Source organism: Sceloporus occidentalis, unplaced genomic scaffold, assembly GCF_023333645.1.
Source record: "Sceloporus occidentalis isolate IW3139 unplaced genomic scaffold, rSceOcc1.0.p SCAF_83, whole genome shotgun sequence".
Classification (NCBI taxonomy): Eukaryota; Metazoa; Chordata; class Lepidosauria; order Squamata; family Phrynosomatidae; genus Sceloporus; species Sceloporus occidentalis.
In genome coordinates, this window is record NW_028317063.1 from 287,708 (window position 1) to 315,322 (window position 27,615).

Consider the following 27,615-nt stretch of genomic DNA (forward strand, 5'->3'; position numbering starts at 1 on the left):
GGGACTTCTTGTAATATGCAGTTTATACCCATGAATAGGAACTTAATGTGTAAGATTCATCTTTATGTATCTTATTTTTTAATCGTTGGATTAACTAGATCACCCGTAACTTGTTCAGCATGCGCAGACTCTTCCTCACACCTCCCTTTTGTGTTCTAGACTCGCGTCACTCGTCAGAGCCCCGGGGAGAGGAATTATCACATATTCTACGCTCTGCTTTCCGGATCCAGCCAGGAAGACCGGGGTAAGGCGTTATTTTCTGCTGTCGTTTGGGGTAGACTACAACGGTTTCCAGCGTTGGATAACATATATATATATATATATATATATATATATATATATATATATATATATATATATATACTTTGGTAAATCCTAAAAATCTGATGGCTGGAGTTATGCCCTTTCTGGGTCCCATTGCCATCACCGGCCGGGGGGGGGCGTGTGCGGAACGCGCCGGGTGACGCCATCAGCGCAGAACTTGCTTTCCTCCTTCTGGGACTCTGTCCCAAAATCGGAGATTTACGCTCTCGCGGCGGCAGTGGGACCGGTCAGAGCGGACACGATGCAATGACGTCCGCGCGCTCTGTGTGGTCTGGCACCGGACGTGGTCCGCGGGGGTGAAGCCGTGAGTTACCGCGCTGGCGGACACCGACCCCAGTCATAGCACTTACAATGATTACAATGTTACGCTTGAGGAAGGCAAGCCTCGGAGCTTCTCGTGGATCAGATGTTACACCAAACCCGGGGAGTTTTAATACCAAGACTTCATGATTTCTTTATTTTTCTTCTAGAATCCCTTTGTCTTTCCGATACTCACGGATACCGGTATCTCAGCACCTCGGGCTGCGTGACCGCGGACGGACTCAACGACAAGGACATGTATCAGAAGGTCATGGTGAGTCCTGCCCCGATCTTTACCTCCGGCTGGTCGCTCTGTCTCTGATTCATTGCGGTACATTCTTTAACATGTTCACCCCTGGTAATGAAATGGATTTAGCCAAATTGGCCCAGGGGTGACGGAGTCGTCGGTTGAAGTCGATGCCAATGATTGGGCCAACTCAGAAAAACATGTTGAGTCGCATAAGCCTTCGGGACTTCAAAGGCTCCAAAAACCTTGTGACCCTACATCTTTTTATATGCTGGCCCAGGAAGACTTACTTTCAACTAAATTATTAATATTATTATTATTATTATATAGCGACCTCATATTCCGCAGCGCTGTACAATGGGTAAACGGGACATACCGAGTAATTAGTAGTTAACGAAATAGTTTGCGTAGTAGTTAAGTAGGGGTTCTGATGTCATTCTCTGCCTTTTTGCCCGCAGACCGCGCTCCACGTGATGGATTTTAACGAGGAGGAGATCCGGGAAGTGTGGAAACTTCTCTCTGGGATCCTGCAGCTGGGAAATCTTGAGTTTATGACGGCCGGCGGGGCGCAGATCACAACTAAAGCAGGTAACCCCGAACTCGGAAATCTTCAACAGAGCTCCCAGCTGGACTACGCCGCCCGGCACTGAAAGTGTTCACAGATATTAACTCTTTAAAGGTCGGAGGCATTACTCTCCCAACCTCCTCTGAGATGTCCTCAGGCTGCAGACTTCCCATAAATGCAAAGCATTAATTGCACCAGTCGTATGTTATTGCGCAACCACTGCCCCCTGCTGGTCTTCGGAGCAAACTACACCTTAATGTCATTCTTTTTTTGCTTTGAATCGTATTTATTATTTTCCATAAAACATATAACATAAACAACATAAACATACATAATGAGTCTTAGGCATACAGTCATAAATATAGCATTCAGCAAAACATACTGTCTGTTTTAATCATATTAATGATGTCATTCTATCGGGACTATTTCCCCACCTATAAGCAGCAGATTCTTCCATGTTTTAAGTAACTTATTATAAAATATCAGAAAAAAGATCAAAAGAGGGGATACAGCCTGATTTAAAAAAAAAAAAGGATCTTTAAGAATGCGTATAATTGTATAAAATATGTGTTGGTTTGTTGCTACACAATGGGATTTATTGTATCTGGTTTACGAGGTATATTCAGAGTGCATCCCTCGCTGGTAAAAGTTCTTTTTTTTTTTTAATTTTTTTTTTTTTTAAGACCCCCCCACAATCCAGTAGCACGAGTAATTTTCTTTCTTGAAATGATTTTAAATGTAACTGTTCCTTTTAACACACAAATTTGTATCATCCTATAAATGGTTATATAGCGTTACTATAAACACAAGTACGCTATTTGTTTGACCTCATGATTAATATAAAGTTTCTCTTTAAGATGTTGACATTTTATTTTAGTTTTTGTTTTATTTTGTTGGAGTAGGGAAATCAATTTCTCATTGACAAAAGTATTGGATGATCTAATTGCTGTAAAGTCTGAGTTTTTCCCAGTACTCGCGCTTCTCTCCAGTCTCGGTTTACATGTCTTTCTTCTTAAGTTCTCGGTGATGCCGCCGACCTATTGGGCTTGGATTCCTTCCAGCTTTCTGAGGTCCTGACCCAACGATCGATGATCCTACGAGGGGAAGAGATTAGTTCCCCTCTGACTGTGGAGCAGGTGAGGAAGCTTGGAAATTGGGCCATTAATGGTCACTTATTTAGTTTAAGATCAATTAATTGTTTCTAAGGCTACTGTAAAGTGCGAGGTCTGCATGATACAATGTATCGGGAAGAGATCGAATCCCTTGATCAATGTGGCGTTAGAGCGAATAAATGACAGAATTACTCTAATTAAAGGGGGCGTCCAAGGAAAAACCCCCAGCGCTGTACAGGGCCGGCCGAAGACTTAACGCCGCCTGGGGCGAAGTTTAAAATGCCGCCCCCCGCCGACGCCGGGGAGGGGCGGCATTATCTACCCCCCCCGGTACTTACCCTTAAACAGTCCTGCGGCGAGTCTCCCTGTGCTGCCACGGTGCCGGCTTGTAATGCTGAGCGCCGGAAATTCACGTCACTTCCGGCGCTCTGCATTACAAGCTGGCACCGAGACCGAACAGGTAAACTCGCCGCAGAGGAGAGAGAGAGGGGCGCCGAGCGGGTAAGCGAAAATCACTCGGTGCCCCTCTCTCTCTCCTCCGCTTCAAAAAAAACAAAAAAAACCCGCCCCTTCTGAAGTGCCGCCTGGGGCAATTGCCCCAGTCGGCCCATTGTAGGGCCGGCCCTGGCGCTGTATACCGTGATGTAGGTCAGCATTGACAAAAACCTGGTTCTCCCCCCCCCCCCCATAAACTCCCTTTTATGTATAGACCTGGAGGCTGTCGTTGTTGTCAGTCGCGTGATCTTTTCCGCGCTCAAACGCAACGCTGAGCTGAGCCGTTTGTGGCCGTATTTCAATCCCATGTATTTTCTGTACCAGGCTACAGACTCCAGAGACTCGCTTGCCATGGCTCTGTACGCCCAGTGCTTCTCCTGGCTCCTGGGGAAGATAAATTCTCGAATCAAAGGGAAAGACAACTTTAAGTCTGTTGGCATTCTGGATATTTTTGGCTTTGAGAACTTTCAGGTATTGTACATTCTGGCTTTTGTGTACCGGGGGGGGGGGGGGCGGCTTAAAAACCGATTATTGTTGGTGGGATCTTCATCGGAAGACCCCCAAAATGTTCTGATATTTTTTCTGTTGCTGCATTTAGGTGAATCGGTTTGAACAGTTTAACATTAACTATGCCAATGAGAAACTGCAGGAGTATTTCAACAAACACATATTTTCCTTGGAGCAGCTGGAATACAACAGGTGAGTGTTGGGGAGGAAGAACAAGCAAGCGGAACTGTCTGATTGTAGACGAGGCGGGTGATCTGGATGTCCAAAAAGGTCCAACTGATCTGCGATGTTTTATTACATCCACCTGCCATGAAGGATAAATGTACAGAATTGTTTCAATGACTTTGACAAAAGTAGGCCATACCTGGGAACATCCAGGCTCCGGCTACCGAGAGCCTTTCCTTTTTCGGCATATGTGTAGGTGGTCTTGTTGACGTTGGCCGGTGGTCCCATAGAAGCTACTGGTGCCCCGGAGTCTCCGGGTAAAACCCAGAGAGATCCCAGGTATGGCTATATTTTTGTCATGGTGCTCAGTCCTTCCACTCCTGAACTTCACTAAGAAACAAAACTAATCAAAAGTAAATAAAACTATACATTTGCCACCCATGTGCTATTACAGCAGTCCCATGTGATGTCATAATATATCTTTCTCATTCAGGGAGGGAATTCAATGGGAAGCTATTGACTGGATGGACAACGCAGAGTGCCTGGACCTTGTAGAGAAGGTAAAGTGTTTTGTTTTTTTGCTGATTTTTCAGGATGGATGGTTGAGTCGGGGTGAAGTTATATATATATAATATATTGATCTTCTGTTTCTACGTCCGTCTGTAGAAATTGGGGCTGTTGGCTCTGATCAACGAAGAAAGCCGTTTTCCAAAAGGCACAGACTTTACATTGCTTGAGAAGCTCCATGCCCAGCACGCCGTGAGTAACGTTATTTGATTAATATAGCTGTTTTTTAATGGAATCGCCCCATGGGTGTACAGAGGCCCCTTATCACTCCCATCACTCCTGTGTTCCAATGGCCCTTTATCACTCCCATCACTCCTGTGTTCCAATGGCCCTTTATCACTCCCATCACTCCTGTGTTCCAATGACACGTTGTGTTCGTTGATCCAAGTTTAAGTTTAAAAGGCTAATTGATCGTCAGAAACCCCTTGTTTTCCATAAAAACAGCTCAGTGACCCCAAACTTTTGAACCATAGTGTGTGTGTTTGGTAAGACACAGTTTAGGGTATACTACAGGCAGAACCATCTTAACTTTAGAGAAAACTGAATTTCCTAATTATTTTTTTATTTTTTTTTGTATCTGTGCTCCAGAATAACCCACATTATGTGAAGCCTCGCGTGACCGAGAACCAATTTGGAATCAAGCATTATGCCGGAGAGGTGAGTCCCGGATACACAGAACCCCCACCCTGTATCTTCTATAGCAGATGTTTTGTTCTCAGCCGCTGTGTTGAAATGAGCTCATGAGCTGGGCTACGACATATGTATTATTATCGGGGGACTCTAGATAATATAGTAATGGAAGACGGCTTATTAAGACAAGCTCACTGGCAGTTTAAAGAGACCGTTTCAGCCTCCGAGGACTGCGATGCTCATCATGCAGCGCCGCAATGATGCGTTATGTGAATATCCTTCGGCAGCTGGAAGACCGGCAGGCAGTAATTCTTGATTATAGGATTGTGTGACTTTCATTTGCTGAAATATTTGAGAGCGTTAAGCTTTTTACACGGTGACATTGGGATTTCTTTTTCGTGGCATGTGAGGTTTTGTGTAAGGAAGGAGTTTATTTCGGTTGCTACCGATAATATTCTGACTCTGGATCTCTATTTTCATTCTAGGTCACATATGATATACGGGGGTTTCTGGAAAAGAATCGAGACACATTCAGGGATGACATTCTCAACATGTTACGAGATAGCAGGTAATGCGGTTCTGTTACATTATAACAGTTTTGTGTTCTTTGGTCCCCAGCCGTGGTACGAGTTACCCCTCGTTTCTTCTATTTACCCTCGATTTGCAAAATTCCACCTAGCTTATTCTTATTTTTCTTCTTAATATTCTTTATTATTATTTATTTTCTAGACATTTTTGTTTTACAAACTCCCAAGCCGTAGCCAAAAAACAAATCTGAATATTTTGCTGCTGAAAGGTTGTTGTCCTTTTTACATTTAAGTGTTTTCGAGTTTAAAATGGCCTGACGTCAGGACTCCATAGGAGGACCTCGCGTGAGGTCGGCTACAAAGTATCCTGCAACCCAAAACCTTCTGATAACGTTACTGTGTAATGTGCGAATGTCACATCAAGCATTTAATCAATTTAACGTAAAATCTCCGTGTTTCAGGCTGGATTTTATCTACGATCTGTTTGAAAAAGTTTGCAGCAGAAGCAGCGAGGAAACTCTGAAAATGGGAACCCAACGAAAGAAGCCAACTGTCAGCTCCCAGTTCAGGGTACGTGTGACGTAAAAGAACCCCCCCCCCCCCCTCCAGCATTAACGACCTGTAAGACCCCCATATTCAAAGTTTAAAACTTTTCTTTATTGTTCTGAAATTATATCGAGCCCATCTCTCAGGTCCTTCAGGATTAAATGTGTAACCCGTTGGGTAGTTGATGTATTTTTTGGGTCAGTTCTGGGCCAAATAGGATGTTCCTACTTACTGCACCACAATGGCTCCTGGTACTTACTGCCCTAAGTGCCTAAATGTAAAGTCTCGCCAGACCGTTGCCTAATAATGCTCTTTTTCTTCTTTTTTTTTTTTGTCTAGGAGTCTCTGCACTCCCTCATGGCCATGCTCAGCACTTCCAACCCTTTCTTCATCCGCTGCATAAAACCCAACACCGACAAGGTGAGTACGAGCCGATGAGATGTCATCCTCTGCCCCCCCGGTCAGGAATCGTGTAAAGAAATAGAGACTGAGATTTTTATCTACATTTAGTACCAAAAACAACAACCCCCCCCCCCCAAAAGCGATACTAAAAATCTAGAACGCCTTTATTTTCTATAATTTCCGAGGTTCTCGAAATCTTTGTCCGTCCTTCACGTATCGCGTCTGAAGCCAGGTGCTGGAGTAAACGTAACCCTTTCATTCATCGACTATTTCTCTTTAAGCTCCCGAACACGTTTAGCCCGGACGTGGTTTTAAACCAGCTGCGATATTCGGGGATGCTGGAGACGGTGAAGATTCGCAGAGCGGGGTTCCCGGTACGCAGGCAGTACCAGGATTTTATGAGCAGGTGAGGTCCGCGGCGTGCCCCGTGTTTACATGGTTGGCGCGCGATCATACGTGTGAACTCCGCTGGGAACTCAAGAAACGAACATACGGGACAAACGCCCAACGTCTGAGTTCCGAACGGCTCACGGAATCCGCCTTTCCTGACTTCGGCTTCTCTGAACCTTTTAGTGAATATCCCGATGCGTGGGGCTGCTCTCAGATCTTAGTGAATAGACTCCCCGATACATAATAGCGAGCTGCATAATCCCCATAAATGATTCCCTAACCTTTTTTTCATAACAAAGTACAGTTTTCATTATTATTGACCGCGACGTGTTTGCAGGTATAAGATGCTTCTAAGGAGTATTAAAGGTGAAGGCGACCCTCGGGCGACGTGCGCTGCGTTCCTGCAGTCTTACGATGGCGGTAAGAAGGAGTGGCAGCTCGGAAAGACCAAGGTGAGGACGTAATCCTTCCTTACTATAATAACACCTTAGTATTTGTCGCTTTCATGCCCAGTTGGTGTTGTACAAGTGTTTAGTGTCAAACGTTCTGAGGGGCCCTGCAGCGATTGCTCCGCGGCCCCGGCATTCGGACGGGTCCACACCTCGTATCTGCCCCGCAAAGCAATCACCCTCCCTCACCGACGCTGCCTGGCAAGGAGTGATGTCATTTCCGGCACGTAGTACAGCGAGGGTGTGTGTGTGTGTGTGTGTATTGGTGAATATGTGGGTATATGTGTGTGTGTATTGGTGAATATGTGTGTGTGTATGTATGTGTGTGTGTGTATTGGTGAATATGTGTGTGTATTGGTGAATATGTGTGTATGTATTGGGGGGGGTCACAATAGAAGTTAGAAAGTGGATGAAAAATGTAAAAGGCAGGCAAGGAGAAAAAAAGTGAGGAAAAGATGTCAGCAAAGTAGGGGGGGGGGGGAAGGCAAAAAAAAGCTCAAGAATCCCGAGGGACGTTCTTTCTGTTGCTGGCTTCTTGGTAATGTTAGACCTCCGCGAGCGTGGCGCACTCCGCACGTCGGTATCTCTCGGTGGGCGAGATGGAGTGGTGGAATTCCATGGGTCACACGTGAGGAACGCGAGCGCCCGGCTTGGTGACATCAGATGGATATGGAGTGTGACGGGGAACAGAGCCGAGTCCCGCGGGTCTTCCCCCTCGCCGCCGGGGAATAATAGAGAAAGCACCCATGCTGTGTGTCACGGGGCTCGTGGATGGTGTCAAAAGCTAAGTGCCTCGGGGCAGAGACAGAGAAACAAAGTCCCTTTTGTTTTGTTCAAAGTTAGAGCCCCCCCCCCTCCGCTTTGTGAAAGGCTTCTCTGTAAGAACGGGCGCCGTTATCGCAGTTCATATTGATTTTAACGTGGATTGCGCTGTCGGCTCGTCAATTTACTAATTCCCATCGCTGTTAGACACAAGTCTGAGCGCCGTCCGATCTAATAACCTGAATCTAAAGCCAAAAACTGCACACCGCTCTCTTCTGTAATGGGTGCTGCGATCGCAGATCTGTCACGCCAGCGCTAATCTGCTCATTTCCCCCCCTCTTTCCTTTTCTCTTTATTCCCTTTATTTTTCTTTCTCTTTTTTCCTCCTTTTGCTTTTTTCCCCTTTTTCTCCCCCCCCCCTCTTTTTCCAGTGGCGGGCTGGGCCAGGGGGCAGGGGAGCAATTGCCCCCCAGGCCGCCCGAAATATAATCTAAACGGCCGCTGGGTGCTGATGCCGCTGGCCGGCGCTACTCTAATACTTTTTTTTAAAAAATGTAATATGGCAAGCCGGATCGGCTATTAAATAAAAAAATAGTATTAAAGCAGCGCCGGCCGGCGGCATCAGCACCCAGCAGCCGTGTGCGATGGCCGCCAAGTGATGGGAGCAGCGTGAGGGGTGAAAGCTCCGCCCCCTCGCACTCACCTTTCACCCCTCACGCTGCTCCCATCACTATGCGGCCATCAGATTGTTGGAAATCGAATCTAAACGGCCGCTGGGTGCTGATGCTGCCGGCCGGCGCTACTTTAATACTTTATTTATTTTTAATATGGCAAGCCGATCCGGCATATAAAATAAATTAAAAAAAGGATTAAAGTAGCTCCGGCCGGCGGCATCAGCACCCAGCGGCCGCTTAGATCAGTTTTCCAGCAGTCTGATGGCCGCATAGTGATGGGAGCAGCGTGAGGGGTGAAAGGTGAGTGCGAGGGGGCGGAGCCACTTCACTTTACTTGCCCCCCAGGCCTTAGGCTGCCAGCCCTCCCCTGTCTTTTTCCATTTTTCTTTGGTCTTCCTCTTGCCACCATTAGAGAGGAACTGGAATAGAATCTTTGAGATGGACGCTTAACAGCGTTAGTTAATATTTGGCGTCTCACCCCCAGCTGGTGAATTGTCCAGGCATAAATTTGTTAAATTAAGCATCATATATATTTACCCCCAAAAGAGCAAAACACTCCTACAGTGTACACTTCATTGAATATTGTCTACTCGCGCATTCTAAGAGTGTTCTGGCATCGTTCTTGCTGTCTAATAATACTCCGCTGCAGCCCTCGCTCGCCCAGCGCCTCCGGCGACACTGTAACTTGGCTGCGTGCGCTTTCTCTCCCGCTGATTGTTTGTAAACGGAAGGAACAGCTTCTGGAAGGAAGCCGGGGGGAGTCGGGGGATTCTTTATGTTTCTTTAGGAAATAAAACCGTTGCGTTCATTCTTACTGCCCAGGACGGCGAGCGGCAAGGGGGTAATGAGGGTGACGGGCAGAGCCCTCTGCGGGGTCTTTCTGTTCTTCCCCGTTTTGGTGTCCGTTTTTCTGTCCCGTCTGCCCATCCTCTTGGGTTCTTTTTATGTCGTGTTTGTAATTTTTATGTTTGTTGTTTTGTTTGTCCGTGGCTCCTCCGTAGAAGCCCCTGCATTAGATTCATGCAGGGGTTAAATTTATTTTGATATCTCCTTATTTTAGTGTTTAATAAGATATATATTTACTTTCTGTTTTCTCTCTGTGAATATTCTCTACCCCGTCTGTCCTCTCTTAGCATATTCTGTATCTGTTGTCCCGCGCACTCTGATTGTTGTTACATTGTATCTCGTGTGTTCGTTCTGAATTATGAAGGGCCGGTCTGGTGAGTTTACCCCGTGGGAAGGGCTAGCCCTGTATAATGCATAATGAAATCTGTATATTCTCCCCCCAGTTTCTGCAGTCTCTCGGGTTCCTCTCTGCTCTTGGCTCTCTCATTCTGGCTCTGACCGGTCTCTCTGTCCCTGCATTGTCTCTTTCTCTTGTGAGTGTCGGTGGTGTCTCGCTTCAGACTCCTCTGTGTGGGTCTCTCCCCCACGCCTCCTCTCCCCACTCTCCTCCCCGCGCCGAGCTCTCGGCTCTCTACGGCCGGGAGGCTGGTACTAGAGGGAGCGACAGATGCTCGATGCGTTCAAACATAACTACATTGTGCTTGTCCCGCAGTCAAGAAAGGGGCTCTGTCTGTCTCGTGCGCGGCGTGCCACCTGTCGCCGGGCTATCGCCACCTCCGTGAACGGACTTTATTCCTCGCCCGCAGGTGTTCCTCAAAGAAGCTTTGGAGCAGAAGCTCGAAAAAAGCCGTGACCAAGAACTCAAGAGAGCGGCTTTGGTGATCCAGGCGCACGTCCAAGGATACATCGCAAGGTAACCCTGATTTCTTACTCTGATGTTACATTTAATACATGTGGACTACAACTCCCATCATGTATAACCAGCAGCGGGCATGAGTACTGGCGTGAGTGTCTGCTCATCCCAGAATGCTCAGTCACAGTATGGCTGGTTGAGCGTAATGGGAATTATCTGCAAAGCAGCTTGTATGGCTTGGGGTTCTGTGTACAACTCTCACCCTATTCAGCTATGCATGATGGGAGTTGCAATTTACAGTAATCTGAGGACTAGAATAAACCTAATTATTGTTCTCGATTGGGTTTTTTGTTCTTGGAACACTATAACAAATTCTCTTGACACTCAAATAGAAGAGCACTGTTTAGCCGACATGGGCCTTAACGCCCCAAAGTGAAGAAGTGGTCTCCGTTAGGGGCAGCCGATAAAGACTGAGTTGTCGAGGGACGGAGCCGCATTGTTGCCCCGATCCTGACCGTAGTGGAGCGAGTCCCTGAATCCGGGAGGAGGATGTGCGAGAACAGAGACAGGAAAGCACTGTTTTTAATGTGTTATAGCATACAATAGTTTAACCCTATCCACGCTGGGGGGGGGGGTGTTTGGCACGCTGGTTAATTATCATTTAGCTCCAGATTATCTGCACCTGTTGCCGTCTGGTCTCTGGACTTCCCAGCAGATGCAGCCGGCGTTCGCCCTCGGACGGTCACAATGCGGGTTACTGTATGGGCCGCTCCTGTGACGGCAGCTGCCTTCCTGCTGGAAAACCTGCAACTCCTATCACACCCAACCAGTCATGGGATTTAGTACAGTGGACCCTAAAGTTACACGTTAACCCTTGAGTGGGCTGCAGATATGGTGGGCTAAGGGAGTTGCAGGTGGGTCCCATAGCTATACCCTTCTTCTAGATCTCATTTACCATCTCTGGCCCTTTAATGCCCTCCTCCTCTATATCCCTCGTGTCGCGCTTCTCTTCTAAACCTCCCGATACTTGCCTTTGATGGCGGCAGGTAATTTATCCCCTGTGGTGCTTTCTTGCGAGGCCGTCCCGAGACTGACGGCGGATAAAAACCTTCACCTGAGTTTAATTCCCTGTTAATTATAATCCAATATTCTGAGTCCCGAAATTCATTTTCCTTGCTAAAGCCATGTGATGGGGGTGTTTGGGTGGGGGGGGTCTATTTGGAAGGCATATGATGGGGGGTGTTTGGAGGGGATGTTTATTTGGAAGGGACGTGATGGGGGGGGGGGGTACGTCCAGCTACATTTTCTATTCTTAGTAGTGCTCTATATTTAGGTTGAGAGCGCAGGATGCCGGAGTAGTTTGAGGTATCGAGGAAGGAAAGATGTGCTTTTGTGTGCGGGGAGGAGCGTTGAGTATAAGAGAGTGCGAGAGTGCTGCGGGCACGCCGCCATTAGAATGCGCTGCTCTGTTGTAGGAACAAACTAGAATGTGCCGGGTACAGAAACAAACTAAATACAGCACCCATGTTACAACGTAGCTAAACTCAATAGAAGAGATTTTACTATTAGAATGCTGGAGTACAGAGTTAATTCTAGAGTAAGGATTGCGTTAGAATGCGGCAATGTGACTTCGTATGAAGCAAAATGCCCCGAACTGCCCTGGAAAAAAAATGGGCTCGCTGACAAATCCAGCTGAAGGCTGATACTAACACCGTACGTTCTTCTCTATAGGAAGCGCTATAAGCAGGTCTGCGGGTGGATAGTCACAATCCAGAAAAACTATAGAGCGCATTACTGGAGATCCGCGTTCCTTCGCCTCCGTAAATCCGCCGTCCACTTCCAGAAGCACTGGCGTGGCAGAGCCGCGCGGCTCCTTTTCCAGCAAATGCTGGAGGAAGAGCGGAAACGCCGGGAAGAGGAAGAGCGGAGAAGGAAAGAGGAGGAGGAGAGGAGAAGGCAGGAGCTGGAAGAACAGAGGAGGATTGAGGAGGAAAGAAAAAGACAAGAAGAAGCAGAGAGGAGGTAAAGAAAGATCAGATATATCTAGGGCTAGAATATAAAACCAATAATAATAATAATATAGAACTGCACGTATATACTAGAACAAGGATTACGTCTTAAAATATTTATCTACGTTTTCACAGCTATTTGTCTCCCCTTTGTCCTAGGGAACAAGAGAGACTGGAGGCCGAGCTTCGGGCTGCTCAGGTTAGTTTCCCAACTTCAATGAGAGTAATTTTGTATCACTCCGGATATTGTAGAATCGCAGCTTCCAATGGCTTGCGGATCATCGTAGGGATACTTTCTGCAGGTGGTGTACTGACCCCCTGAACCACAAAGACCTCGGAGCTGACAATTATATTTCAGTGTCTGAGACGCAAAGAGATAATGCAACTTGAGCAGGGTCAGAAGGGGTCGTTATATTTTCCTTGACAGACTTTGCATACATTAAAAGTTCTATAAGCAACCTAAAGAGGAACAGTTATTGGGAGTTTACTTTGAATGTTTTGTTTTAACTTAGGAGGAGCAAGAGAAAGCTAGGAACTTGGAAAACCTTCTTCAAGAAGAAGAGAGACGCCAAATGGAGGAGATCCTGCGGCTGGAGAAGGAGATTGAGAAGCTGAATCAACAACAAAAATTGGATGGTATCTCCATCACTTGCGTGGACACGCGCAACGCGGTGACCCGGCAGCGGGAGGAACAAATCCACAAGCTGGAGAAGGAAGCATCCCGGGTGGCTCAGGAATTCCTTGAGTTGCTGGACTTCGGGAATTTGGATGAAAGTACCCAAAGCTTGGAGAATGGAATTGACGGGACGCTCAACATGGGGGGCAGCGTGGTGGCGCCTTTGGCAGAAGATGAGGTGGATGAAGGGTTTCATGCAGACGATGAAGCCTTTCCACCTCCTCCTCCAATGTTGCTGGACGATGCTGACGTAATATCCAGCGAGAGTTCCGAGGAACAGACCTACGCAAAAATTCAACCAGAACTTCCTGATGAGCAGAGTAGGACCAGTGCGCCCGATTCCCCGGGTGAAGACGTTTACAGTGCTCTATCTCAGAAGTCGGAAAGCATATATCACTGCGTGTCGGATACGCTGAGCAACAGCGACGAGGCGCAGGAACCCATTTACAGCTACCCTCCCGACGTGGAGTCCGACTACGATCATGAAGAGTTTGAGGAAGGTCCACCGGGTTCTGTGGACACAACAAACCTAAGCGATGGTCATCTGACAGATGAGGAGGTTCTAAGGATCTCCAAGCCGGGCAGCTTTGGATCTCAGTGTGGGAGTTTGGATTCGGTGAGTCTACAGAAGTTTCTAGATATGATGAGTGCCTAGTGTATGCGCCGAGTCAAACCAGGAGAAGTCTTTTCTTTATTTTCCACCAGGAAATGATCTCATGCCCCTCTACCTCGCTTTTGATATAATATAGACACTGGGTTTAGTAGGTTTCTGGGCCTAAAGGATGAACGTTGTTTCGGACTCTTTGATCTTTAAAGACCGTTGTGTTGTTTTTTTTTATTGCAGTTTTTGGACAGCGACGATGAAGCAGACAGTCACATTGACACCGATGAAGAGTTAATGACCAGTCGAGTGACTCTGTTTAATGGAGGGGGTCCTCCATATTTCCACAGTTATCTCTACATGAAAGGTATGGCCCCTCTACCCCACAGGGTTCAAAATGTGCAGCCTCAAAACATATGTTTGAACCTTCTCAGTGCAACACTTTGTTCTACCTTCTGCCGGTGAAAGAGATAGTATCTGTCATAAGAAAATCTAAAATTAAATTAGTAAAAGAGATGGGTTTTAATTGTATCCCCTGACTCTACAATACTATATCCATTACACAATGGTTGAGTCACAATGTATTCGTTAAAAGACAAACCACATACATCGCACACAGCGCGTGTCTAACGCTCTTGTCCTTCCAGCCGGTGGCCTCATGAACCTCTGGAGACGCCGCTGGTGCGTGTTGAAGGACGAGACGTTCATGTGGTTCCGCACCAAGCAGGAGGCTCTGAAATCCGGTTGGCTTTATAAGAAAGGAGGGGGGATGTCGACCCTGTCGCGGCGCAACTGGAAACGCCGCTGGTTTGTGCTGCGCGAGTCCAAGCTCATGTACTTTGAGAATGATAGCGAGGAACGATTGAGAGGGACCATCGATATAAGGATGGCCAAGTAAGTAGTCAAAGCAAGGACTTCATTTTTAGTCTACCGCTACGAATGGTCACAGCGGTCAGGGCCCTCAGCTGTATCTTTTTGATAGTTGCTACGTTCCGTGTAGCCTTCCTTTTTATTTTGTCGTCTAATCGTTTCTGTTTTTCAGATCCATTATAGACATTCACGAGAAGGAAAACGCGTTGGACGTCGTGACGGAAGAACGAACGTATCACATTGTGGCTGAGACGCCAGAAGATGCGAGGTGCGGATAATTGTCTCCCCGATATGCCGAGCCGGTCGTGCATGATGTTGCTTACGAAGTCATCCGATTAGATCTACAACCGCTTGACATGATTCTTCATTGACGTGTTACGCTGACTCTTTGGTGCTTTATATAAAACCAGACCAAGAAGTTAATGTGCGATTTGACCTGCGTATACACGATGGTGATGAGATAAAACGATTAAAATTCTTTTCTCTCCTTTTTTTGTGTCAGCGGCTGGTTTAATGTCCTCAGCAGAGTCCACACCGCGACCGCCCAGCAGCTGCGAGAAATGAGGGATGAGCAAGCCAACCCCAAAAACGCCGTGGTGAGTCCGGAACGTTTCCTAAATGAAATACGGAACGTGGACTCTGAATTTATACTTTTCTCGTGGATCGGAGTGCCTTTCCCTTCCGGGGTTTATCCAACATTATTAGAATTCTTTTAAGATTAAATGATCGCCGACTTAAATATTCTCTTTTTTACTCCTGCAGGGGACTCTGGATGTGGGTCTCATAGACTCTGTCTGTGCCTCGGACTGTCCCGACAGGTACGACCTCGCTGGCTGTCTCATTTACCGTATTTATATATTCTTTCCGGAATCGGTCTGTTCCTTTACGTTCTTTTGCATGTTATATAGCTGTTCATTTCACTCCCAAATTAACTAAAAACAAAAAGATTTGCATTAGATTTTTTTTCTTTGGGTTTAGCAAACAATTTTAATGGTTTTTTTTTTTGTTGTTTTTTCTTCCAGGCCAAACTCGTTTGTGATAATCACGGCAAACAGAGTTATTCACTGTAACACGGATATCGCGGAGGAGATGCACCACTGGATCTCTCTGCTGCAGAAGCCTCGGGGAGAGACCAAGGTGGACGGCCAGGAGTTCCTCGTGAGAGGTAATGGATTTGCCGGGTGTTTAGAGGCTTGCGTTGGCCCCCAATACACAGATATAATAAGGTCAACTTCACCAGGCTGCAAAAACCACGCATGCCATGGATATCTCTGCCCCAGCTCAGGGTAGTTGGCATATAGTTCTGTGACTGTGACTGACCCTATAGTGTGAAACCTATTTTTTTGTAACACTGAGGCTCCAGTAACAAATAGCAACCCAATGGTGATGGAGATGACTGTTTCTATCGCTATTACTCTAATCCTATCTTGGTGGCACTCCACTCTACTTATAGGTTGGCTCCATAAGGAGGTTCACAACAGCAATAAAATGGCGTCCTTAAAACTGAAGCGGCGTTGGTTTGTGCTGACCCGAAACGCCCTAGATTACTACAAGTCGTCCGAACGCATGGCGTCCAAGCTCGGAACGCTTGTTCTCAACAGCCTTTGTTCGGTAGTGCAGCCGGATGAGAAGACCCACGCGGAAACAGGTAGACGGACGCGAATGAAATGTGCCGGTGCCTGATGCTTCTTCATCTGTATTCACCATTAATCCATGTCAATTCTTCCAGGTTATTGGAACATTATAGTCTGCGGTCGCAAACACTCTTACAGACTCTACACCAAGCTGCTCAACGAAGCCATGAGGTGGGCTAACGCCATCCAGGGGGTGATTGACAGCAAAGCTCCCATACAGACCCCGACTCAACAGCTTATCAGAGACATAAAGGTAATTGCAAGCGTTGCTTTGTTCCGAATGATTGGCGCCTACCAGTTAGAGGTGCTGCGGAACGTGCTATACACGCAAGTACTCTTACCCTGTAGCACCTTGTTTTGAAATGTTGGAGTATCTGCCTTTAATTTTTTTTTTGTAAATTCATAGGAAAACAGTTTGAACGGAGAAGCCGTGGAACAGACATACAGAAGAAATCCTATACTGCGATACACGCATCACCCTCTCCATTCACCTCTCCTACCCCTGCCTTACGGGGACGTCAACCTCAACCGTACGTACGGTCTTCTGGGCCATGTGACACTCCGTAGGGTTTCATTAGCTTACATCTCACATGGTGTAAGAAAACAATGCCAGCCCTGAGCCACCAATGTAGAGTTTGCCAGTCGAGGTGGATGAGTTTATATGTTTGTTTATTTTGAAGAGTTTTCCTTTTATATACATGTAAAGATGTATTCCATGCTAGAATGTTCAGATGCCGTGCAGTAACTGTATCTTTCTTTGCAGTGCAAAAGGAGAAGGGTTACACGACTCTCCAGGACGAGGCTGTAAGGATCTTTAACTCGCTCCAGGAGATTGAGACTGTTCCTGATCCGGTTCCTATAATCCAGGGCATCCTTCAGACCTGCCAGGACTTGAAGCCGCTGCGAGATGAAGTATACTGTCAGCTGATCAAACAGACGAATCACGTGCCTCAGCCAAACAGCGCCGGAAACCTGCGTCACTGGCAACTCCTCTCCTCCATGGGCTGCACGTTCCTGCCCGGCCGAGATATCCTGCGCTATCTCAAGTTCCACCTTAAACGGTGAGGGACCACGTCAATGGACGATACATAACTAGTGGCGTTTGGTTTCAGTAAAGAATATTGGTTGTCTTCGCTATGCGGAGTAGAACCAGGCATGCGGTGCGTAACATGATTCTTTATCTTCGCAGGATCCGCGAGATCTCCTCGGGCACGGAGGTCGAACACTTTGCGCACTTTGTAGCCGACGCTCTTAAGAAAACCAAATGCCGTGAGATGGTCCCGTCCCAGGAGGAGATTTCCGCGCTGCTCACGCGCAGCAACATGACCACGACCGTGTACTGCCACGGAGGGGGGTCGTGTCAGATAAGCATCAACTCTCATACCACGGCTGGAGAGGTGAGTCCTCGGTCCAATGGAACCAAGCACCGCCGGTCTATACCAAGACCATGTAAATGTACCCCTAGCACACAGATTGCAATTAGGAAAGAACTAGTCGCTAAGGGGATGCGGGGAACGAAGAAACATTCGTATGGAATACCCTGACCATTCCTCGTCATAATATCCTGCCCGTTACATTACTGAATTCTGCCGTTACAGGTGGTGGAGAAGTTAATCCGTGGTCTGTCTATGGACAACAGCCGTAACATGTTTGCTCTCTTTGAGCACAATAACCACGTGGACCGGGCGGTGGAGAGCCGTGTGATTGTGGCTGATGTCTTGGCCAAGTTTGAGAGGTAGGACTTGTTAGTGGACAAGACTTCTGCATCTTATATGTTGATCCATCTTAAAATCATCCACATGGGCTGAATTTATTAAACTCGATGCTGCCATTTTATAAGCCTCGGGCTTAACCACGCGTGGGCTTTCAGTCGATCACCTATATGATCCCCTATTTAGTATCAGCTGGAGAGGTCTTTTGCAGCCTATGATTGTGGAACCTGTGGTACCAATCGGTCTTCTCTCATCTTAAAGATGGCGGGTTTAGAGGACATGGTGACGCTTTTCATGCAAATATTCTTATAATTCACAATTTGTAACATACGGCTCCTCATTTCCAAACTTACGCAATCTCTTCTTCTCTAGTTTTGTTTCTTTGCTTTTTTGTAACACGTATCTTTGAACGTATGTTCTAGGCTTTCTAGTACAGTTGAAGAACACGAAGAAGAGGGGCAGTGGAGTCTATATTTCAAACTCTATTGCTTCTTGGATGTACAGAGTGTTCCTAAAGAGGGCGTTGAGTTTGCTTTTATGTTTGAACAGGTATGCCTTGGGCAAAATAAAATGTATTTACCATCGTTTGTGATAATGGTGAATTAAGGCTCCAATCTGCTTTTTTACGGGTAAATTGAATATTAAAGGGTTTTTTTTTTTTTCTTTCTGGGTTTTTAGGCTCATGAAAGTCTCACCAGTGGTCACTTTCCAGCCCCCGAGGAGACTCTACAGCACTTGGCTGCTCTGAGACTACAGTATCACCACGGGGATTTCTCCAAAGTTACTTGGTCTCTGGAAACGGTCTATCCCGTTCAACGACTTAGGACCAAAATCATGCAGGCCACCAAGAGCAGCAGCACCACGTCTGGACAAACCCTGGAGAGGAGAAGGACCAGCTTTCTGGAAGGCACTCTGAAGCGCAGCTTCAAAGTGGGTTCCATGAAGAAGCAGAAGATGGAAGAAGAGCAGATGCTGGAGATGTGGCTGAAGGAGGAACTCTCCGCGGCTCGTACGAGTATCGCAGAGAAATGGAAGAGGCTTCAAGGGATGTCCCAACACCAAGCGATGGTCAATTACATGGCCATTGTGAGCGAGTGGCCGGGATATGGATCAACCCTTTTTGACGTTGAGGTATAAACCAAACAAATGAGTGCTTTTAATCCCAAACACTTCAAATTGTTACCTGTAATCATGTCGTGCTAATTGTATCATACAAAGTACTTTTTAGGATCTTAAGCGATGAGATGTAACGCTTTACTCCGATCTCTCCCATGCAGTATAAGGAAGGTGGCTTTCCCAACGACTTGTGGCTTGGAGTGAGCGCAGAGAATGTTTCTGTTTACAAGAGAGGAGACGCCAGGCCTTTGGAGACCTTCCAGTACGAGCACATTATCTTCTTCGGAGCGCCTCAACCCAACACCTTCAAGATTACTGTGGATGACCGAGAGATGTTTTTTGAAACTACCCAGGTAGGTCTCTGTTCCAGGCTGTATATAATGTATGTGTGTATGTATATGTAAAATATATATATATAATTTCTTTTATGTTTTTGTAGAACATTCCATATTCTAATCTTTGAAATGTCTCCTGTTGCCCTTTGCTTTTTATTATTGATGATAGAACTGTTGCCATTATGGTGACTTCCTGATAAATATTGACTGTGTATTTTTTTACTCTGTCGGATTGGTTTTTATTTTATGTTTTTGCAGATGAGAGTCTTTAATGTTTTATTTAGAGTATAATGTATGTACCTAGAGTAAGCTCCTTTTTCTTGTAACAGTTTAATGTTTGATAATATAAACTGTGTGTGCCGTAGAACCCCCGTTTGTATTTCTTGCAATTTATTGTGTGGATTTCTACTGATCGATGTTACTTTGCCCCCCTTTGGCTCAGGTTGGAGAGATCACCAAGATTATGAGGGCTTACATCAACATGATCGTGAAGAAGCGGTGCAGCGTCAAGTCCGTGGTCAGTCGCGACAGTCAGTTTAGTACCTGGGCGAGGTGACCGTGAAGATACAGACTCTCATAAGTGCTCTAAATGCGAGAAAGTGAAGAATTTTATGTTCCTGATCACATAAGGCTGTACGTTGTTCAAAACCTTTCAAGATTCAATCAAAGAGAAGAAACTGTATACGCATAGAAGACCCCGGCAAAAGAAAGAACTCTCTACTTTCAATCTTTTTTTCTTTTTTTCCCATACTTTTTGGGGATAATGAGCTGAAAACCATTTTTTACTGATACACACAACCTATAAATACTGCACAGCACGTGCCGAGTGCCCCGGGTCTCCGGCTGAATGTGTGATTTATAAAAAGGTACTTCTTTTCCGCTTGGCACTAAAGAAACAGCCCAGACAATTCCTGCTTTCGCCATTTTTTTTCACCCTGGTCTTCCCAATGAAGCTGTCGCATTATGAAAAATAGACTTGAGTATTTTGTGCTATTAATCTGTCTCAGGGCTTTTAAAGATTACTGGGAATAGATTTCGTACTGACTGCACGACGAGTGTTGGGATCTTGGGGGGGGGGTCGAGGCTTCGCTCACGTGGGGCCACCTCACTTACCCCACCGGCAGCGAACAGTATTATCCTATTGTGTTTTATCCCAAGTATTAAACAATGGTTTTCTAGATAAAGTATTCTGTTCCAAAATAGGACTTTCAGTACAAAAAGTAATGTTAATTTATCTTTGTTTAATGTTGCACTAATTTGATCGTTCACCACGGAAATTATTTTTTTTGTTCCCTTTTTTTTTCCCCAGCAGTTAATATATTTTCTACCCTGTTGTGTAAATACATGAATACGTGGTTTGGTCCTCTCTCTGCTGCAGAATCTATGAAGCCAATACTTGAGATAAAGGCATGAAAGGTTAAACGGATACTCTGTTACTAATTGGTAGTTACAGTTTTCACCGGCTGGATTTTAAACCTGATCCCGGCCACCGGTAGCCTCTGCTGCTGCCGCCACTTTCCAACGCCTTAAAACGGTGACATTTTAGCAACTACGATTCTCGTGTCCATCACATCGGCTTAGAATTATAAAAATGTAGTAAGAACCCCAAAAAACTATAATATGGTGTCCCCCCCCCCCCCATATGTTTAGAGATCTGGAATCAGAATTCCGGTGCATGCTGAGAAATGAGATAAAAGTAATAGAAGTCCAAAAGTGTTACGAATACTCTTTATAATAATCTTTAGAATGGCTGGACTGCTCTAAAAATGTTCACACGTGTAGATTTTTTATGCCCTATTAGTGACTGGTCTAATTCATAGAATTTGGCATGGAGAGGCTTTCATCGCTTCATACATCTGGATCGGTAGTTGGCCAATTCTGGGCTTGATGGCCAACTACCACCAGGTTTGGCCAGCAAGATATTATAAATCATGACGCGACGTTCTCTGGTCGTTGTAAACTCCATGGTCCTAGGGCTTGCTGATGGCCTCGGGGCATGTAATCCAACAGCTGAGAACGATGTTGTCCGGAGGGGTGATGGAAGTCGTTGAACAAGGTCAGGTTGTCTACTTCTGGTCCAGCCCGCGATGTTTTGTTCTTACCTACCTCTATAGTCTCACTCCAATCCCATACTGTCCTCCCGGGCGGCTGCAGGCAGCAGAGACTCGGGAACGAATGTATTTCACTCTTTATGCTTATCGTCAGTATTGACTATTACATTATATTGCTAATAAATTATTGAATAAAATCACCCCGAGTCGGCTCCGTTCTCTGGCAAGAAACGTGGATTGTATGAGCTGCCGAATGCATATGATTATGACAGAACCTGTCGGGGTCCAGCTACAGATTCTGGACCCCCCCCCAGCAAGAATGGCGGCCAAAACCACAATAATCAACTCATTTAATTTCTATATACACTTAGAATAATAGATAAAAATATAGGTAAGTGCGTCAAATATCCAGCTTGTCCAATACAATCGCTAAATATGTTCCAGGTATTAAAAATCCCAAAACAGACCATGGCTGAAGAGGATTCAATCCGGATTTACCAAATATATATACTATATAATAATTTATACCAGTTTAAATATTTTGTAGCCATAACGTATGTATTTTAGATGTCTCCCTGCTTTTTTCCTTGGCCTTGTGAATCTGATTCCTGCGTCTGCTCGTCTTGGGAAACGTTCATAGACCTGGGGCGGTTCAGATGTTTCTGTTGTTCTAGCAAACATGAAGATACTTGTGATGTTGAGGACAAACTTTGCCTGTTGGGTTTCCCAAAGAGCAAGCGTGTGAAGCGGGAGAAAATCAGAAAACCTTACATTTTCTAGTTCTATACATTTTATATAAACCAACATGACTGTGATAACCATTAAAATCACCTGCAAAGCACAGGGAAAGCCATCATCTCTTCTTCTTTCTCGATATTGGGACAATTGCCCGTTCTCCTATTGTTATTGGACACGCAGCGACAGGAATGACCTAATTATATAGAAAAGTTCATCTTCCTGAGCTAGATAATGACCGCCCCCTCGATGGGACAGATACAATGTATAGACAGACAGATTTTAACCCTTGTTGAAATTTGTTGATCGCATGTAGTAGTTGATGTCCGACCGGATAATGTGGTAATATGCATCAAAGCCGCAAAAATCCATCGCTGGAGCCGCTTTCTTGGGAGCGATTCCAACCATGTTTTTTTTTTATTCTAAGAAATTAATTCATAAGGTGTTGTAATGTATGCACATAATGAAAGCAGAATAATACAAGTAGTATATATGTCACACAGCAATGGATTTACCCCTGCCCTGCCTTACGCCTGACGCCAGCTTCCCACCCTTACAGTGCCAGGACACGATTTCATATGCCAGCACTCTGTCTCTTTTTGACACACGGCGTCCATAACACGGTGTCCCGTTTAGGCTCAGTGGCCTAATGCTTATATGGGCTGGATGGGGAGTTCATACATCTTAGACCTTAACCCTTGCTGGCCCATTAGGCAGCTGCACACCTGAAGGCCTAATTTGCCCATTGGGTGATCTGCCCCCATTTTTCAGTGTATATATATATATATATATATATATATATAATATATACCCACCAGCAGAGAGGAGTCTCTCGTCTCTCTACTATGGATATTTCTTGATTAATCCAGTGCAGAGCTGGCTCTTCTCTTCCAGAAGGGCGGGGTCACAAATTGTGCTCTGATTGGCTGTTCCGGCTCCTCCATCTTCTCACACGCTGCACAGAAGCTGCTGCCCCCTACTCGTCCCCGGTTCATCTGCTCTGACTCGACCCTTTTTACAAGATCTCTAAATCAATGCCAGTTCACCAAACAACTTTTATTTAATCCTCTGGTCTTGGCTTTTCAGATCTCACTGGCGCAATGCTTATCTCATTTAACCCTCTGCGTCTGTCGCTCTGTTCCCTCGCTGTATTAACCTCTACCACTTCTGCTTGGAGGCTGTTCCACGTATCTACCACCCTCTCAGTAAAGTAAAATCCACGGACATTACACCTAATCCTATGATCCTCTAGTTTTAGAATATGGAAAATACAGAGCCATAGAATACCCGTTGACCCCAATCACCTATAAGGGGGGGGTGATTATCCCTTTCATGCATAACAGGTGCTGCAGGACCACGATCTCAATCATACATTGCTGGGGAACAAAAACACATCGTCTCTGTGAAAGTCACCTATAATAAAAGGTGCGTTTCAGTGCGAGGACATGCTAATGAATTGCTTTATTTAATCTTCATAACTGCCCAAGGTTAAGTATTCGCTGTGTTTGATTGGAGGAGGCAGGGGTGGGAGCTGGAGGAACCCGAAATAAAAGAAAAAAAGTGCAACAGTAGCTTACAAGACGAGAGAATTAAAGAAGAGACCAGCAAAGAAACCATTTACCTGAAAACTCTACCAAGGTATTATCTATCTATCATCTATTACACTATCTATCTATCTATCTATCTATCTATCTATCTATCTATCTATCTATCCATCACTCTATCTATCTATCTATCTATCTATCTATCTATCTATCTATCTATCTATCTATCTATCATCTATCTATCTATCATTGATCTATAGATTACAATCAGTGTAAGAGCTGTGTCTCCTATTGATTTACTTTTAGCATTTTATACATAGTTTTATTACAGATATAACACCATCAATGTGTCCCTTACAGCCATAAAGAGTAAATTCATTTAAAAATGTTACATGTTTCATTGCCTTGTCCAGTTTAATGTATTAGTACATTGGGGTGGTGGCATTACGAATTACCATCCCTATGTTATCATACATAGTGTGGCTGACGGGGCCCCATGAAAACCTATTTATTTTTTACTAAAACCCTCCAAAATATGGTAAATGAAGCAGATGGAAGGGGTCCCTGGGCAACCACCTGCAGAGGTAACCTATAACTGCTGGATTGTCCCAGTTTTGATTTCCGGTCCCCTCCATGAAGCAGGTTTATCCCAATTCACCAAGTTCCTTTTTTAAACTTACCAAAATGTAACTGTGAAGGGGTTGCTGCGGCAAATGCAGTCATGTTTTCAGGAGCACGGGAATCTGCCTGGCACTTTAACCCCATAATGACGGGCTCAAAATGCATTGTTTTCAATGGGTTTAGGGACAGCCCATTGTCCTTAAGGGGTTAAGGCCGGCAGCTGATAAATGGGGTACGCGTGCCCGCCGGCTGCATACAAGGGGCTGCACGCAATACTCTTGCAGCATGCGGCCGCATGTTTCCAGGGGCTGCACACTAGGAGACCAGATCTGCCGCCCAAGGAAAGTGACGGCCGCCACCTGGCACGAGCCCACCAGACACATTTATCGTAAAGTATTATCATTTATTTTGCAGAATTGAAGCCATGGTTGGGATTGTTCCCAGGAAAGAGGCCCCCGGGGTGGATATTTGCTGCATTGACGACTATTTTTACATTGTCCGATCTGACCTCAACAGCTACATGCGTTCAGCGAACCTCCACCAAGGTAGCGATCTAAAGGTCTTTAGCCTACATCCTTCCTGTAGAGGTGGAGATCATTACATGGGCAGCACCACCGGCCATTTCTACATTATTAAAGGCCATACGTGTCGTCGCGTGTTAGATTTGCACACTGATTCAGATGCCGTCGTCTACGCATTACATCCAAACTGCCGAGGAGGTGATCACTATTTGTCCGTTTTAGAGCATGTCTTCATCGTATTTCAGAGTAGAGGTGTTTACCGTGTAACCAAAGACTTGCACAGTGACGAAGAGGGTAAAGAATATGAAATGCATCCGGAATGCCTAAATGGGCTCTATTATTTTGGTTCCAAAAGAAGGTTCTATATGGTGAAGTCGACTGATCAGTGGGGTGTTCAGTATCATAAGTGTGACAGCTTCATAAGTAACGACGGGGCTCAGACATATTCATTCCACACCAATGTCCTCAGCTTCCTACCCGGTGGCTTAGCAGTGACCCAAGGGTCCTCACAAGCTGCTTGGGTGTGCATCAAAACCATTGCCAACGATTCGGAGACCCCAGTCACGTGGATGAAAAGAGTCAACAAGAAGACTGGATACGAGAAAGAGAAAATGTCATCTTTGGAAAGTAGCTGGAAGGTGTCTGCGGAAGCCGGTGGTTTGACAGCTTTGGCCGCTATAGCACAATTCTCACTCAGTACTGAGTACGGCGGCTGTGCTGTCAACACAAATCGGGAGAACTGGAGTGAGGCCACTGAAACCGAGGAAATAGTCTCTATTACCTTGCAACCAAAGCAGAATATGTATATTTGGCAGTACCAGATGTATCTGGGCAAAGAGGTTATATTATTTTGCCGTGATATAAGGATGACTAATGATTCAACACCCCCAACTGAAAACCCTCTGCCCCCAACTGCTTAAAGATTCCAGGCTTAATATCGAGAAACCTCTTTACTGCAGTAAAATACTACGGAACAATAAATAATAATAATTATAATAATAATAATAATGAAAAACTATTGTGAGTAAAATGTGTATGTTGACAATAGAACCAAAGCAGTTCCTGCTCAAACATGCTGATTCTTTAATAAATGGGTTAATCCACTCAGCGGTCCCATGGTCAATTGAGTTAAGGGTTAACTCAACCGAGCAGACTTGACTACAGTCACATACAGTTACACGCTAACATTAGAAAAACAACTAGTAGATATAAGACACAAAGCTGCTGGGGCTTGTGAGTGCCTTCGACGTTACAGGGGAGGGAATGTGAGTTCAATGTGAATTTGCATGTCCTCGTCTGTAATTTGCAACGTTCCCACACACTTACTACAATACAAAAAAGTACAAATAAGTAATTTAAAAAACAAAACTGCTGTCCCAAGGTGCCCCATTTAACCTGGGGGTCCCCTCCTGCCCTCCAACACATGTGTACTGGGGTAAGAGGTAATGGAAAAATCCTCGGGATGGTACCTTTGTATCCCCCCTCTCCTTCATCCCCTGCTAATGGCGATGGGGGTTATATAATATAAAAATGTGAGGCAATATCTACCTCTATAAATGCTGAGATTGGTTCCATTGCTTTAATAATTATTATAGTAATTATCTGCTCAGATACATGGAAAGTTTCTCTCCCATTATAAGCAGATCATTTATAGGAATAGATTTTTCCACAGAACACTTTTAGTTTTGGACACTAGAATACATCTATAGAAATGACGGCTTAGCTCGCTAACATCAGACAGACTGTTATAGAATGATTGGCGCCAGGGGCGTACCTAGAGTATTTGGCACCTGGGGCAGATCCTGTATGTGGCACCCCCCCACACACACACTTTAAAACTGCATAGCTTCTACCGTTATATACCGGCGCAAACACTGAAGGTGGTACAACATAACACTTACTGTTATCATTATATACTGAGGCAGACATTGACGGTTGTACAGCATAACACCTATCACTATATACTGAGGCACACATTGACGTGGTACAGCGTAATCCCTATCACTATACATGGAGCCAGACATTGACAATAGTGCAGCATAACTCCTATCACTATATACTAAGCCAAACATTGATGTGGTGTAGGCCTACCACTTCATTAGTAGTAGGGATGCACCGAAATGAATTCTGGACTGAAACCGAAAATGCAGCATTTACCTGGCCGAAACCGAAAATGCCCCCCCCCACACCATAAAAAAAAATCTAACACTTTTATTTAAAGTAAGTAACACACCAAAATAACAAAACACAACAAAACACTTAAATAACAATATTAATATATATATATATATATATGATTGTTAACAGCAATCACATTCCTATCATGCCCAGGCATACCCAGATTCCAGGATGTACTCGCAGACTTTGCATGATAGGAGTATGATTGCCCTATCTACCCCTTCTCACTCCCTTTTGTCCTACCTACCCCTTCTCACTCCCTTATCCCTATCTACCCCCTATCCCCCCGTCTCACTCTCTTCTCCCTATCTACCCCCTCCTAACTATCTACCCTCTCCCTCTTTAAAGTTCACTTACCTTTCAGGAGTCCTGCGTTGGGGGTGCAAGGCCTCTGTCTCCTAGCTCTGCCACTGTATGGAACAGTATAGAGTGATGGGAGTTATGATGTACTAGAGCATAATTATATAATGAAAAATACATTGCAAATGGTACAGCATAACACCCATCACTCTCACACACTTACCAATCCGCACATATACCAATCCGCACATATACCAATCCGCACACATACCAATCCACACACGTACCAATCCACACATATACTAATCCACACACATACCAATCCACACACATACCAATCCACACACATAC

The 27,615-nt window shown here is 45.3% G+C and overlaps 1 protein-coding gene across 2 annotated transcripts in view; it reads left to right on the forward strand.

Annotated features, from left to right (window-relative positions):
* Positions 1 to 19,870, forward strand: part of LOC149285157 (unconventional myosin-X-like) — a 33,662-nt gene extending 13,792 nt beyond the window's left edge. The window contains exons 8-41 of one of the 2 annotated variants that reach the window (XM_089495744.1): positions 160 to 244; positions 795 to 898; positions 1,330 to 1,459; positions 2,454 to 2,572; positions 3,368 to 3,514; positions 3,642 to 3,742; positions 4,209 to 4,275; positions 4,382 to 4,474; positions 4,871 to 4,939; positions 5,398 to 5,480; positions 5,901 to 6,009; positions 6,325 to 6,405; positions 6,669 to 6,793; positions 7,115 to 7,229; positions 10,315 to 10,421; positions 12,093 to 12,383; positions 12,530 to 12,569; positions 12,883 to 13,662; positions 13,891 to 14,014; positions 14,295 to 14,541; positions 14,690 to 14,785; positions 15,020 to 15,113; positions 15,280 to 15,335; positions 15,540 to 15,682; positions 15,971 to 16,165; positions 16,247 to 16,404; positions 16,558 to 16,681; positions 16,915 to 17,212; positions 17,341 to 17,548; positions 17,750 to 17,886; positions 18,286 to 18,412; positions 18,542 to 18,994; positions 19,141 to 19,332; positions 19,757 to 19,870. In XM_089495744.1, coding sequence (XP_089351870.1) covers positions 160 to 244; positions 795 to 898; positions 1,330 to 1,459; positions 2,454 to 2,572; positions 3,368 to 3,514; positions 3,642 to 3,742; positions 4,209 to 4,275; positions 4,382 to 4,474; positions 4,871 to 4,939; positions 5,398 to 5,480; positions 5,901 to 6,009; positions 6,325 to 6,405; positions 6,669 to 6,793; positions 7,115 to 7,229; positions 10,315 to 10,421; positions 12,093 to 12,383; positions 12,530 to 12,569; positions 12,883 to 13,662; positions 13,891 to 14,014; positions 14,295 to 14,541; positions 14,690 to 14,785; positions 15,020 to 15,113; positions 15,280 to 15,335; positions 15,540 to 15,682; positions 15,971 to 16,165; positions 16,247 to 16,404; positions 16,558 to 16,681; positions 16,915 to 17,212; positions 17,341 to 17,548; positions 17,750 to 17,886; positions 18,286 to 18,412; positions 18,542 to 18,994; positions 19,141 to 19,332; positions 19,757 to 19,870 — 5,412 coding nt within the window. Of the gene's footprint in view, positions 1 to 159; positions 245 to 794; positions 899 to 1,329; positions 1,460 to 2,453; positions 2,573 to 3,367; positions 3,515 to 3,641; positions 3,743 to 4,208; positions 4,276 to 4,381; positions 4,475 to 4,870; positions 4,940 to 5,397; positions 5,481 to 5,900; positions 6,010 to 6,324; positions 6,406 to 6,668; positions 6,794 to 7,114; positions 7,230 to 10,314; positions 10,422 to 12,092; positions 12,384 to 12,529; positions 12,570 to 12,882; positions 13,663 to 13,890; positions 14,015 to 14,294; positions 14,542 to 14,689; positions 14,786 to 15,019; positions 15,114 to 15,279; positions 15,336 to 15,539; positions 15,683 to 15,970; positions 16,166 to 16,246; positions 16,405 to 16,557; positions 16,682 to 16,914; positions 17,213 to 17,340; positions 17,549 to 17,749; positions 17,887 to 18,285; positions 18,413 to 18,541; positions 18,995 to 19,140; positions 19,333 to 19,756 lie in introns of those variants that run through there. The other variant, XM_089495745.1, reaches the window with a different exon arrangement.
* Positions 19,871 to 27,615: the final 7,745 nt, after the last annotated feature.